This window comes from Eschrichtius robustus, chromosome 1 (assembly GCF_028021215.1).
Source record: "Eschrichtius robustus isolate mEscRob2 chromosome 1, mEscRob2.pri, whole genome shotgun sequence".
NCBI lineage: Eukaryota > Metazoa > Chordata > Mammalia > Artiodactyla > Eschrichtiidae > Eschrichtius > Eschrichtius robustus.
In genome coordinates, this window is record NC_090824.1 from 34,651,764 (window position 1) to 34,666,616 (window position 14,853).

The window sequence follows — 14,853 nt, forward strand, 5'->3', positions numbered from 1 at the left end:
CTGGAGGAATCAGACTCCCTGACCTCAGACTATACTACAAAGCTACAGTAATCAAGACAATATGGTACTGGCACAAAAACAGCAATACAGATCAATGGAACAGGATAGAAAGCCCAGAGATAAACTCAAGCACCTATGGTCAACTAATCTATGACAAAGGAGGCAAGGATATACAGTGGAGAAAAGACAGTCTCTTCAATAAGTGGTGCTGGGAAAACTGGACAGCTACATGTAAAAGAATGAAATTAGAACACTCCCTAACACCATACACAAAAATAAACTCAAAATGGATTAGAGACCTAATTGTAAGACTGGACCCTATAAAAACTCTTAGAGGAAAACAAAGGAAGAACACTCTTTGACATAATTCACAGCAAGATCTTTTTTGACCCACCTCCTAGAGTAATGGAAATAAAAACAAAAATAAACAAATGGGACCTAATGAAACTTCAAAGCTTTTGCACAGCAAAGGAAACTACAAACAAGACGAAAAGACAACCCTCAGAATGGGAGAAAATATTTGCAAACCAATCAACAGACAAAGGATTAATCTCCAAAATATATAAACAGCTCATGCAGCTCAATATTAAAAAAACAAACAACCCAATCCAAAAATGGGCAGAAGAGCTAAATAGACATTTCTCCAAAGAAGACATACAGATGGCCAAGAAGCACATGAAAAGCTGCTCAACATCACTAATTATTAGACAAATGCAAATCAAAACCACAATGAGGTATCACCTCACACCAGTTAGAATGGGCATCATCAGAAAATCTACTGGGCTTCCCTGGTGGCGCAGTGGTTGAGAATCTGCCTGCTAATGCAGGGGACACGAGTTCGAGCCCTGGTCTGGGAAGATCCCACATGCCACGGAGCAGCTGGGCCCGTGAGCCACAACTGCTGAGCCTGCGCGTCTGGAGCCTGTGCCCCGCAACGGGAGGGGCCGCGATAGTGAAAGGCCCGCGCACCGCGATGAAGAGCGGTCTCCGCACCGCGATGAAGAGTGGCCCCCGCTTGCCGCAACTAGAGAAAGCCCTCGCATGAACCGAAGACCCAACACAGCCAAAAATAAATAAATAAATAAATAAAGTAACTATAAAACAATCGAATTCATGCTCTGCAATTCAGTTTAAAAAAATAAAAATAAATAAATAAATAAATAAATAAATACGATTTAAAAAAAAAAAGAAAATCTACTAACAACAAATGCTGGAGAGGGTGTGGAGAAAAGGGAACCCTCCAGCACTGTTGGTGGGAATGTAAATTGATACAGCCACTAAGGAGAACAGTATGGAGGTTCCTTAAAAAACTAAAAATAGAACTACCATATGATCCAGCAATCCCACTACTGGGCATATACCCAGAGAAAACCATAATTCAAAAAGACACATGCACCCCAGTGTTCTCTGCAGCAGTATTTACAATAGCCAGGTCATGGAAACAACCTAAATGCCCATCAACAGATGAATGGATAAAGAAGATGTGGTACATATATACAATGGATTACTCAGCCATAAAAAGGAACAAAATATGGTCATTTTTAGAGACGTGGATGGATCTAGAGACTGTCATACAGAGTGAAGTCAGAAAGAGAAAAATAAATATCGTATATAAACGCATATATGTGGAACCTAGAAAAATGGTACAGATGAACCGGTTTGCAGGGCAGAAATTGAGACACAGATGTAGAGAACAAACATATGGACACCAAGGGGGGAAAGTGGTGGTGGGGGGGGGGGTTGTGATGAATTGGAAGATTGGGATTGACATATATACACTAATATGTATAAAATGGATAACTAGTAAGAACCTGCTGTTTAAAAAAATAAATAAAATAAAAATTCAAAAAAAGTTGTAAAAACTACTTGTAAGAAAGAAAAGCACTAAAGAGAATTATAACTTTAAAAAAGTATTTTTTTCTCACAGAGTTTTCAATCTTGTTACCTGATGGACAATAGCATTTTTATTTATGCCTATGAATGAGGTACTTCCTTCTTGAAAATTTCTGCAAACATACTATATAAAAGAGACTAATAATGATTATATAAGGGAAGAACTGCTCTAACAGTTATGTTGCTATTTTATAGTGCTTTAATCATATGTTTATGTAACTACATTTTAAATCAGAGATGACATTTTAAAGAGTTACAGACTAACAGATAAATTTATATGAGAGTAATGAAACAACCACCATACTACAGTGAATCACATTAAAGAATTTCCCCAAGTCAAGCAATTCTTGCACTCCTAAGATAAACTCCACATGAGTATGAAGAATTTTTTTTAGTCTTTGTTTCCTCACCTGTAGATTGGCACCTACAATGTAAGGTTCTTAAAAGATTGAGATAATCCACATAAACTGCTTAGCACACTACCTAGCACATAGTAAATTATTACCTTAATATATTTCTAGATGTGAGTTACTCACATTTTAAGATTTCTATATTAATGTTCATAAATTGGGTTAGAGACTTGGTGAGCATAGTCATATACACTGGTTTACAGAACTACTGTTTTTAGTATCTATACTATTCTAGCACAATGAGTTGGGAAATAGTCAACATTTATACATGAAAACAGTTTATTTAACGTAAGACTTATATGTTCCTTAATGTTTTGATAGAGCTTGTAAAATTATCTGGGCCTGGTAGTTTATTTTAGGGGTGGATTTCCAACTTTCAATTTTATCTATAGTTACTACTTTTTTTGGTTATCTTTTCTTAAGTCACTTTTGGCGATTTATATTTTCTTACAAAAACCACCCACTTGACAGCACTTTCATATTTAGTGACATAAAGCTGCAATTATAATTTTTTACTCTCCTGTGTTTGCATCTATGTTTTCTTTCCTAATGTTATTAGTATTTTTTCTTCATCTAACTTGTCAAAGGTTTCTCTATTTTCTTGTACTTGTCAAAAAACCAGCTTTTGATGTTAAATCTATTGTTCTTTCCATTTAAATAATTTAATTCCTTTTTTCTGCTTTAGTTTATTTCCCTTTTCAATTTCTAATCACTTGAGCTGTTATGTTCAGTCGAATTATTTTCCATCTTTTTTTCTACCATAAATATTTAAAGGTACAAATTTGCTCTGTGGACTAGTTTTCCTCAAAGATTATACTATATATGTTTTCATTATTAATACCTCTGATTTTCTTCCTTTCTCTACTTCCTAACTCGAGTACCAAAAAGCACTTTGCAGCAATGCAGATTAACAAAGCCAAAATTATCATCATCAATGAAAACATATAGAAGTAATAATTTTTTTAATAAAACTAACTCATGATTGGGACTTCCCTGGTGACGCAGTGGTTAAGAATCTGCCTGCCGTTGTGGGGGACACGGGTTCGATCCCTGGTCTGGGAAGATCCCACATGCCGTGAAGCAACTAAGCCTGTGCACCACAACTACTGAGCCTGCGCTCTAGAGTCTGCGAGCCACAACTGCTGAGCCCAGTGCTAAAACTACTGAAACTCGTGCGCCTAAAGCCCGTGCTCCACAACAAGAGAAGCCACCTCAGTGAGAAGTCCGCGCACCACAACAAAGAGTAGCCCCCTCCTGCCACATCTAGAGAAAGCCTGTGCACAGCAGCAAAGACCCAACGCAGTCAAAAATAAATAAATAAATAAATAAATTTTTAAAAAAGTAACTCATGATTAGAACAGGAATCTAGTAATTCTCTAATACCTCTTATGGTTATTTTAAATAATTTTTAAAGTAATTCCCCTATCAAACCTAAGAGATGATAATTTTGGGATTAACTAATTTGACCACAAGTAGATCATAGCAATGACAGCATCAAAATTAGCCTGTCCTCTGGTTTTGGTACCTAGAAAAACATGTTTCTAAATGTAGAGTTCTATATGTATAAACAGGGGGGCATAGCAATTATTATCTTTTGCAAGAATTCGATTAAAGTCTTACTAATGGTCAAGTGCAGTAATCCAAAACTGTGAATAATTAAATGCTGATTTTTAAAATAGGGTGTTTTTCTTTTTTAAATATATCAAATCCCAGTTAATTTAAAATGAAATTTATAGTCCCTAAGAAAGTGATCCTGAGGGAGAAAGAAAATTTTGGATTAGAAATGCACCAAGGGTGAACAAAGTGTACAAAGTCAACTCAATAATTTTGTGTATAGACACTTTTTTCCTATCTTTACCTTTTTATTTATTTACTTATTTTGGCTGCACTGCACGGCTTGTAGGATCTTAGTTCCCCAACCAGGGATAGAACCTGGGGCCATGGCAGTGAAAGTGCCAAGTCCTAACCACTGGACTGCAGGGGAATTTCCTCCTATTTTTACTTTTAAATCAGTTCCTAGCACCTCTGAGACAGTCCCTTCTAAAGAAATTTCAACTCCTGTTAAGTGTTTATTTCCTTCCCCTATTAATCCAGTTGTTGCCTATTTTAGTGTCAACATACAACATGAGCTACTTCTACAAAGGCCTAAGGAATTAAAAGGCTATTCTTACATCATACTGGCTCCTTTCCATTAGGCTATAAAAATGCTCTAATCTCTTATCTTTTAAAAAAAATAGTTCTCTCTTGATCTTGTACTCTTCTCTAGCTAAAATACCTTCTCTATTTTCCTTCAGAGCATTCTAAACTAATTTTTTTAAATTACAGAAATGGTATATGTTAAATGTGAAAAATCAGAAAATAGATAATCCAAAAGAAGGAAATAGAACTCACCATAATCCCCAAACCTAGGGAGAATCATTTGGTATATATCCTCCTATATTCTTATACTTGTTTTTACCAAAATATTCACCAAGAGATATATATCTGACAGGAGGACTTGTAACTAGAATACATTAAGAACTCTTACAACTCAATAAAGTTTACAATATGATTTTTAAAATGGGAAAAAGATCAAAATATTTTCCAAAAGAAGTTAGGGAAACAGCTTATGAAAAAATGCTCAACATATGGAAATGCAAACTAAAACAAGATACTGTTACACATCTGCTAGAATAATAAAATGGAAACAACCTAAATATCCACCAATAGGAGAGTGGTTAAACAAATTATAGGATATGCATACAATGGAATACTATTCAACAAGAAGTTCAAGCTACTGATACATGCAACACACTGATGAATTTGAAAAACATTATACTAAACAAAACAAGTCAGATATAAAAGACTACATATTATTTTATTCCATTTATATGAAATTTCCAGAAAAGGCAAATCTGTAAAAACAGAAAACAGATCACTGGCTGCCTAGGGCCTGGGGAGTGGGAAGTGGTTACTGTCTGCAAAGGAAATTAAGGGAGCTTTATGGATTCACGGATGTTTCTATAACTTGACTGTGGTGGTAGATTACACAGGTGTATACATGTGCCAAAAATATTGAACTATATAATGAAGCATACCAATTTTAAGTGTATGTAAATTATATCTCAGTAAAGTTGGTTATCAAAAACAGTACACCCATAACCTCAAAACTATGAGAAAATCTTTGTGTATATCCGTTACTTCTTACTTTTACCAGAATGAGATCATGCTAGTCATACTGTTTTATAACAATATAACTATTTCAATTTGATACTAATTATTTTTTTAAATTAATTAATTTATTTGTTTTTTTTTGCTGCGTTGGGTCTTCATTGCTGCACGCGGGTTTTCTCTAGTTGCAGTGAGCGGGGGCTACTCTTTGTTGCGGTGGCTTCTCTTGTTGCAGAGCACAGGCTCCAGGTGCGCGGTCTCCAGCAGTTGTGGCACACGGGCTCCAGAGCACAGGCTCAGTAGTTGTGGCACACGGGCTCAGTTGCTCCGCGGCATGTGGATCCCCGACCAGGGCTTGAACCCATGTCCCCTGCATTGGCAGGCAGGTTCCCAACTACTGCACCACCAGGGAAATCCCCCTGATACTAATTATTAAAATACTTTATTTTTCTATGTCCTTAAATATCCTTTTAAACTTTAAAATACAAATATAACCATTCTAGCTCTTGCTGGCTCTGTCACTTAAAGGATCGAGTCCAAGCTCCTTATAAGATTATCCTTAGCACATCTGATTCCTGCCTCTTTTCCAGCTCTATCTCCTGGCATTCCTCATGCCTTAACTTTTCCTGGTCCAGCCATAAACTGCTTGTTGTTCCCTACATACACTATGCTGTCTCCCCAGGATGACTGTGATTATGCTAGCTGTCCCATCTACCTAAACTGCCTTAGTCAACTTGCCTAGATAACAAGTACTCATAAGTCTAAGTACATTTGATTTAAAATTGTTGATGTGACTGTATCCCCAATAGATTGAGCTCGTTGAAGATGGAACTGTATCTTATTCAGCTTTGTATCTGGCTATTGGCAGAATGCCTGGCAAACAGCACTCAATGTTTGATGAATTCAGTACAAAGAAGAGCAGGCAGGAAGTCACCCTTGATGCCTCCTTTACCTTTATTCTCCACATGGGGACAATCTGTTCTATTAATTTTCTTTTTTTAAATTTATTTCTTTTATTTTATTTATTTTTGGCTGTACTGGGTCTTCGTTGCTGCGTGTGGGCTTTCTCTAGCTCCGGCGTGCAGGGGCTACTCTTCGTTGTGGTGCGCAGGCTCTAGGCGCACAGGCTTCAGTAGTTGTGGCTCACGGGCTCTAGAGTGCAGGCTCAGTAGTTGTGGCGCGTGGGCTTAGCTGCTCCACGGCTTCTGTGATCTTCCCAGACCAGGGCTCAAACCCGTGTCTCCTGCATTGGCAGGCAGATTCTTAACCACTGCACCACCAGGGAAGCCCTAATTTTCTACTTAAATATTTCTTCACTTCATGTTCAATGGCTATTCAAAATCTTACATCTGGACAATTACACTAGCCTCCGTACTCTAAGCCGGACTCCATTCTTGATCTCACACATCTCCCACAATGTTATCAGAATAATACTTTAAACTGGAAGCCTGTTTATATCAAACTCTTGTTTAAAACCCTTCGGTAGCTCTGCAATCACTTATAAATTTCTTGCTTTAAACTCTCCTTTAGTGGCTTTTGTGTATTAAATTTGAGAAACACATCAACATCTAAACAAGAAAATTACCTATATATCCACCACCCAGAGATAGCCTTGTTAATAATTTATTATTTCTCTCAATATCTCTTTACCTGCATTTTCAAATAGGATTATCTGTGTGTATACACATTTTATCTATACTTTAATAGGTCTCATGTTGACTACCAAATGAATCAAGGTTTTAGTTTTTCAAAGTAACTAATTAAACCTATTCACATTTTCCCTGTTCCCCTACAACATTATATCTCATTACTTTTTCTTGTTTTACTGCACTAGCTAGTACCTCCAGAAAAATGTTGAATACTAGTGGTGAGAGTCTTTTATTACTCCAGACTTAAAAAGCAACATGCTGGGGACTTCCCTAGTGGCGCAGTGGTTAAGAATCTGCCTGCCAATGCAGGGGACACGTGTTCGAGCCCTGGTCTGGGAAGATCCCACATGCCGTGGAGCAACTAAGCCCGTGCACCACAACTACTGAGCCTGCGCTCTAGAGCCCACGAGCCACAACTACTGAGCCTGCGTGCAACAACTACTGAAGCCTGCGTGCCTAGAGCCTGTGCTCCACAACAAGAGAAGCCACCGCAATGAGAAGCCCGTGCACCGCAATGAAGAGCAGCCCCTGCTCACCGCCACTAGAGAAAGCCCGCGCACAGCAACAAAGACCCAACGCAGCCAAAAATTAAAAAAAAAAAAAAAAGCAACATGTTGGGTGTTTCATCATTAGGTAAGATGCTCCCTATTAGTTTCTGATATTGTTCTTTATCAAGTTAACAAAATGTACCTGGTTTTCTAAGAATTCTCATTATCAAGGAAAAGGTATTAAATTTTTTTCAGATGTCTTTTCTGCATCAAGTTGATCATATGGTTTTCTCCTTTCATCTATTCATGTAATTTAATTATTTAAAAATGTTTACCAATGTGGATCCATCATAAGAAAATTTAAACTTATTAATATGGCTTATCTGGCCTTTAGGATCTGGACTCTATCTTGAAAATCATATCCTACTCCTTACTCATTGTTCAATAAATATGCCAGGCTTTCTCAGTCACTACTATCTTTGTACCCTTTGCCAGTGCAAAAGGCTTTTCCTCTTTCTTGGGCTTTCAGGTAAATTCCCAACTGTCCTTCAAGACTTAGCATATTAAATTTTCTGTTTCTTCCTTCCTCCCAAATCTCCTCCTCTGCCATGTCTGCCTCTCCCCCACCCTTACTGAAGTAGGCACATCTCATTACGCTCTTGGTACCTTTTTCATACTGCCATCATAGTACTTCTCTTTAGATTGTGAGTGTTAACTCATTTTTCTTCCACAGTGAGAGTCTAACTCAATTCTCACTGGTTGATGGCCATCTGGGTTCTTTCCAGCTTCTAATGATTATCTGGCTGCTATGAACGTTTATGCTTAAGCCATTGTGTGGATATGTTTTCATTTCTCTCAGGTACATACCCAGACATAAAGATGTTGGGTCACAGATACAGGTACTTTAGCTTTAGCAGACATTTCCAAACACTTTCCAAAGTGGCAGTACCAATTTATACTCCACCAATCACATTATCAGAGTTTCAGTTCCTCCATAAGTTTATTAATATTTAACATAGCCAGTCTTTTAAAAATTTTTTTAGTCATTTTGGTGTCTATGCAGTAGTCTCTCATTTTGTTTTAATTTGCATTTCTCTATTAGCTAATGATGCTGAACTTTTCATACTTACTGGCTGTTGGGGTTTCCTCTTTTTGTGAAGTGTCTGTCCAAGTCCTTTGCCCATTAAAAAAAAACTTAGTCTCTTTCTTGTTAATTTGCGACAGTTCTTTTGGATGCAAGTTTTTGTTATATATATACTTATACACGTATATACCTCAATATCTCAAAATCAAATAATCAAATACCATTTTCTAGTCTGTTGGCTTGCATTTTTACTGGATAAGCAAAAGTTCATTTAACGAAACCCAGGTTCTCAACCTTTTCTTGATAAAAGTACTTTAATGATCAAAAAACTTGTTTTACATTTATTAATGAGTATCCTAGATTGTCAAAGATATAATCTAGATCTTAAGTCTCTGAAGTTTTCAGAAGCTGTATTATCTATTATATGATATTTAATGTTTAACTGATATTTTAAGCCATAAAAAAAAGAACACTTCCTAATGTGTTAAGACATTCTTTCATCAAATTCCTTGAGTTTTTTTTACTTACTTGGATTAAATTTCCATTTAAAAATCATATACTAACTGAAACATCAGGTAATTTCTTCCTTTAAATACTGTATATGAAAAAAGCTGGAATTATGAATGCTAAAAAGCAAAAAATTAGGCAATGGGCATATGAGTAGCCTAGTTAGTCTCATCCCAGTCACAAAACCTCACCTGGCCTCAATATTCAGAAACATAAAACAGAAGGGTTGAATAAGGTGATTGTTAAGCTTTTCCAGCTGTAAAATAAAAGCAATGAATCCATTTAACCCTCAGAATTTTGTTATCAGATTTAACACTCTTCTTTGATGAGTTCCAAGTACATCCTTTTCTCACGTGTTATGCACTGTCAAGTCAGGGCTGCCACACAGTTGTGCATGCACAACTCCAGGGGAAATCATTCACTTTGTAGCACAACCGTATGTTGTTGCCCCAACTAGGTTAGTCATTTTGCACTCATTTTAAGACCAGTCTCGGCCCAATGTCACTAATCACCTACTATCCCACCACCACCAAAGCAATACAATTCTCAAGTATTACTGAAGGCTGTGAAAGCAAACTTTGAGAAAATCTCCTTGATATGGAATCAATACTTTTACAATTGTGAACCATGTACATGTTAACTATGCTAAATCTAATATTCAAAATAGACTTTTTAAAGTCCTTTTTAACCATTTCTTTCTCTCTCAAAGCATTACTCTTTAAGCCACTTCTAGTTCTTTGCCTCTCAACTCCTAAAACCCTTTAAAGCTACGTTGCCTTCTTTTTTTCCTTTCTTTCCACCCTTTCTGTTGTGTCACTTTCTTCCAATGGAGCAATTTAAATCTCTCTTGCTTACATCATTCTCTTTTCTACCTATTGTTCTTAACAAAACAAAGCCCCAGTACCTAGCTGGACAAACCTTCCTCCTAAATGGGATGAGAAGGATTACAATGATCTATTATGTATTCCTCCCAACCCTACACAATAAAAGTTACACTATACTTGTGAATAAATAAGATCAAAGTACTGTCAGCTATTTCAATCTCTATAAGGAATTTTCAAGAAACCCATTTAAACTATAAGTAAAACTACAGGGATAATTTATTAATGAAAAATTCTGCTTATTTAATTTCAATAATAAAAAATGAGCACAAAGAATAGGTCTCAACTAGGTCTTTTAACTAGCAGATGGGAAATTTCCCCTCTAGGAATAGGTCCCCAGGTCACACTCCTAGCCTGAGCAACATGAGACTTCTCTCTGCCACTCTCGCACATAGGACCTTCGCTCACTGTAAGCATCTAAATGAAGAAAATACATTCTGTGCTAATTCAAAAAGTGCCTCCTAACCTATTTTACATGTCTGTAGCTCTGGAAGTCCTACCCTTCCCTCAGCCCATTTTCTGTTTTGTGTCTGGGTTCAGTGAAATAGATTTACCTGATGGGCTTCCAGAATTATTCATTTTTATAATATCAAAATAACTTAAAATCCTGTAATAATGACAGAATGTCCAGCCCCCCAAAATAGGAGATGGCTTACTTACATCCTTTAAAAACCTTCAATTTAAAATATGTTTGCAGGGCTTCCCTGGTGGCGCAGTGGTTGGGAGTCTGCCTGCCAATGCAGGGGATACGGGTTCGAGCCCTGGTCTGGGAGGATCCCGCGTGCTGCAAAGCGGCTGGGCCCGTGAGCCACGATTGCTGAGCTTGCGCGTCTGGAGCCTGTGCTCCGCAATAGGAGCGGCCGCGATGGTGAGAGGCCCGCGCACCGCGATGAAAGAGTGGCCCCCGCTTGCCGCGGCTGGGGAAGGCCCTCGCACAGAAACGAAGACCCAACACAGCCAAAAATAAATAAATAAATAAATAAAATAAATAAAATATGTTTGCAGAGGGACTTCCTGGTGGTCCAGTGGTTAAGACTCTGCGCTCCCAATGCAGGGGGCCCAGGTTCGATCCCCAGTCAGGGAAATAGATCCTGCATGCCGCAACTAAAGATCCCACACGCCACAACTAAAGATGCCACGTGCTGCAACTAAGACCCGGCGCAGCCAAATAAATACTTTTTAAAATAAATAAATAAAATAAAATGTTTGCAAAACACATTAAACACTAAACATCAACAAGCAGCAGACACCAGAACTTAAATATCAGCATGTTAACATGAGAAACTCTCACTGTACATTAAAATTTAATTATTTTGGACTTTCTATACAGTATCTATAGAGGAAAAACTTCAAAATATCTACAAGTAACAAATCTTAGAAGTTACATATTTATGATACCTGATTATCAAATATAATTTAATCTCATCAGCATTCATTTATCTCAGTTTATAATGTATAATGCTTAAAATAAAACTATACTACAAGCATTAAAATTTTTCCCCTTTAGTAATTTAGACAAATATTTCTCTTACTATGCAAATATGTAGTTGTATATACAAACCTAATGCTATTCTCTTCATGTAACAGAGCCCTGACTGTGAACTAAGCATATATTTTTTCAGGATAAAATACACATAAGCAAATTTTTCCTAACACAATAAATTATTAACACGTGAGCAGCATTAATTAATTCTAACAAACCTTATAATCACACCAGCATTTTCCAAGAACGCCGCCTTACTATCACTAACAATTACTTTGTATATGTCAATGAGATGTTCAGAATACATACCTCTTGTGCAAGATCTTGCGCATTGGAGATAAGAGGAAATGGAGGACTGGCCTTGTTCATGTGTACTGTGACAGCGTTGTGTATCTTAAATGCATTCTGGAAATCTTTATTTTGTACAAGTTGTAAAAGCAGTGAAATATCCTCCTGGCTCTGAGAATCTACCAAAGTATGTTGGATATGTTTAAGTGAAGAAAACAGGTCTTCCACTTCTAGTAGGAGAAGGAAAAGGTATCCAAAAATTAATTTTCTGTCTTAATTCCACATGTATTTTAAGATAAAATTTCTTGAACCAATAACAATTAAAGTTTTCAAGAAAAACAAAACTTGCAAATATTTTTGAGTGTCAAATCATTGTCATTTTACTGATTTTTAAGTAAGACCTTAAAAATTATACAACAGAATAAAATAACATTTTTTTCAAGTGTTTTAATTATGTAACTAATACATATCACTATAAAAATAAATGAGGGATAGAATACATAAATGAATAAAAAATTTAAAACCACCGATAGTCCCATCACTTAGAAACAACTTTAAAAAAAATCATACGGCATTTCCTTTTTTCATTTAACAGGACATTTTAATTGTTTTCCCACATCACCAAACAGTCTTTAAAAAACTTATAATGGCTCCGTGATGTTCTATTATATGTCTAAACTAAAACTTATAATAACCATTACACTAAGTTAAGCATTCAGGGTGCTTCCAATTTTTTGCTAGTATAAGTAATGAGCATTTCTGTACATAATGATCACTGCTATGTACAGTAAAAATGTCTGAGATTCTGATGTTTCTTAAAATAATTCCAAGAAACAGAATTTTTAAATAAGATTCTGACATTTTAAAAGCCAAAAAGTTTTCTAGGGAGGTTTTACTAATTTATATCCCATTACCAATATTTTTACCAATATTCAAAATTACCATTTTTAAAAACCTTCCATTTCTTTAACAGGGAGGTTGAGGTTTACTCAGGCACTTCTTTTGTGGTTCATAGAACTCCTATGAACATGTGAGTCTCCTAAAATTTTACTGAGAATTTGGGGCATGTGTATGTACGCACGTTCCCATTAGTGTGCGTGTGCAGCACACGCATTTTTCTGGAAGAGGGTTGTCCCAAAATGGTTAAGAACCACAGTTTATCTCTTCTCTGACCCCCAAGAGGTAGATATGTGCACATGTATACACTTTGTCACATTTGCTGGAAATAGTTTTCTAATTTTTCCATCTGTTACTTGCATTTGTGGTACCTTTATTGTAGAAGTTTTCGGCTGTTATGTGTTAAGAATGATCCACCTTTCCCTGTGTGATTTCTTTCACTGTCTATGCTTATAAACTCCTTCCCCTATGTCATTAAATGTTTACCTACATTTAAATTTTCTAATGGCTTCTATTTTGTAGTTAACTTCAATCTATCTGGAATTTCGTTATAGATTTGAGGGGAAATTTTAACTTCATTTCTTTTCTTCCAAATGGTTAACCAATTATTCTAACACCATTTATTGAATAATCCCTCCTTTTCCACTGATTTATGATATCACCAAATTCTTACATACATCAGGGTCTGTTTCTAGTCCACTGGTCTATCAGAACCACAATCTTCTTATAATAGTATTATAGTCTTTGCTCATATTGATATGACAAATACTTGCTCATTACTTTTTCAAAAATGTCTTGACTTCAAATGAGCTACAGAATCATTTTTAAGATACCACCTCACTCTCTATTTCCTATTCATCCAGAAAGAAAAACCTATTGAGATGCTGACTAAAATTAAAACTGTAAATGATTCTGGGAAAAACTTTCAGTAGATAGTACCTGTGTATATCTGTGTCTTATACAGTCACATTAAAAAAAAAAAAAAGCAAAAAACCTCTTGGTTTAAGTCTTTCTGTTAGTTTTCTTCACACAGGGCCTGCAGAAAAGTTACTGATTCTTCTTTATCTTGTATCCTACTAGTTAACAGTTGTTAAATATTTTATAGGTTAGAATAGCTCTTCTGTTGATTCTGAAGTTCCCTATCTTTTCCCCCCCAAATCAAAACAGCTTTAGTTCTCCTTATAAAAATTATATATGCTCTTTAGTAATTTAAAATGTACCAAAAAACTGGAAAAAAATGTGAAAGTCAAAACTGTCATTTGAATGACCTAAGAAGTTGTGATCCAGAGCTAAATAAAACTTGAGAAATAGCCAGAATTTAACCATAAGTTAATGTTATCTACAAGAGTAGACAGAATACAGACGGGAAATTTAAAGATGTTGGTCAAAGAGTACAAACTGTCAGTTTTAAGGTGAATAAGTTCTGAGGATCTAATGGACAGCAATGGTGACTACAGTCAATAATACTGTATTGTATACTTGAAATTTGCTGAGAGTACATCTTAAGCATTCTCACCACACACACAAAAGGTAACTACGTGAGGTGATGGATGTGTTAATCAACTTAATTGTGGTAAATATTTCACAATATCACATTGTACACTTTAGATATATAAAATTTTTTTGCCAACTATACTTCAATAAAGCTGGGGTGGGGGAAGAACATGGAGTGTCAGATTTCATTAAATTCGAAGAAGTTACCACAGAATTACCTGAGTGTATAAAGAATTCCCTGAGTATAAAGAATTCAATAGCCTTAAAGTATCTTTAGAGCAAAACAGGAAAACATTTAAATATCTTAAAAGGAAAAAGAATTACAAAACCAACAAAGTAGTTAAGGTAATTGACTACAATCTTAAGGAGACTATAGACTTTCTGAGTGGATAAAGAGACTTCTGTATAAAATTTCAGTAATTGTTTAAAGGGGCTCAGCCTGGTTGTCAGGGCAATGAGAAAATCAGGAGCTTCAGGATCTCATTGCTGAATGAAATCAATAAGCAACTTTAGACAGCCCAGAAGGTAACAAACTCCCTACCATGTCTCTTCAAGCCCAGGAGGATTTAAAATTTTAGAGACAAAGGAACTCCTACATAATCTCTGTGTACCAAAGCCACCCACAGACA

The 14,853-nt window shown here is 36.1% G+C and overlaps 1 protein-coding gene across 7 annotated transcripts in view; it reads right to left on the reverse strand.

Annotated features, from left to right (window-relative positions):
• The window catches only part of PALS1 (protein associated with LIN7 1, MAGUK p55 family member), a 103,383-nt gene that overhangs the window by 40,298 nt on the left and 48,232 nt on the right, over positions 1-14,853 (reverse strand). For all 7 annotated transcript variants that reach the window (XM_068543918.1, XM_068543902.1, XM_068543909.1 and 4 more), the window contains one exon: positions 11,855-12,063. In XM_068543918.1, coding sequence (XP_068400019.1) covers positions 11,855-12,063 — 209 coding nt within the window. The remainder of the gene's footprint in view (positions 1-11,854; positions 12,064-14,853) is intronic.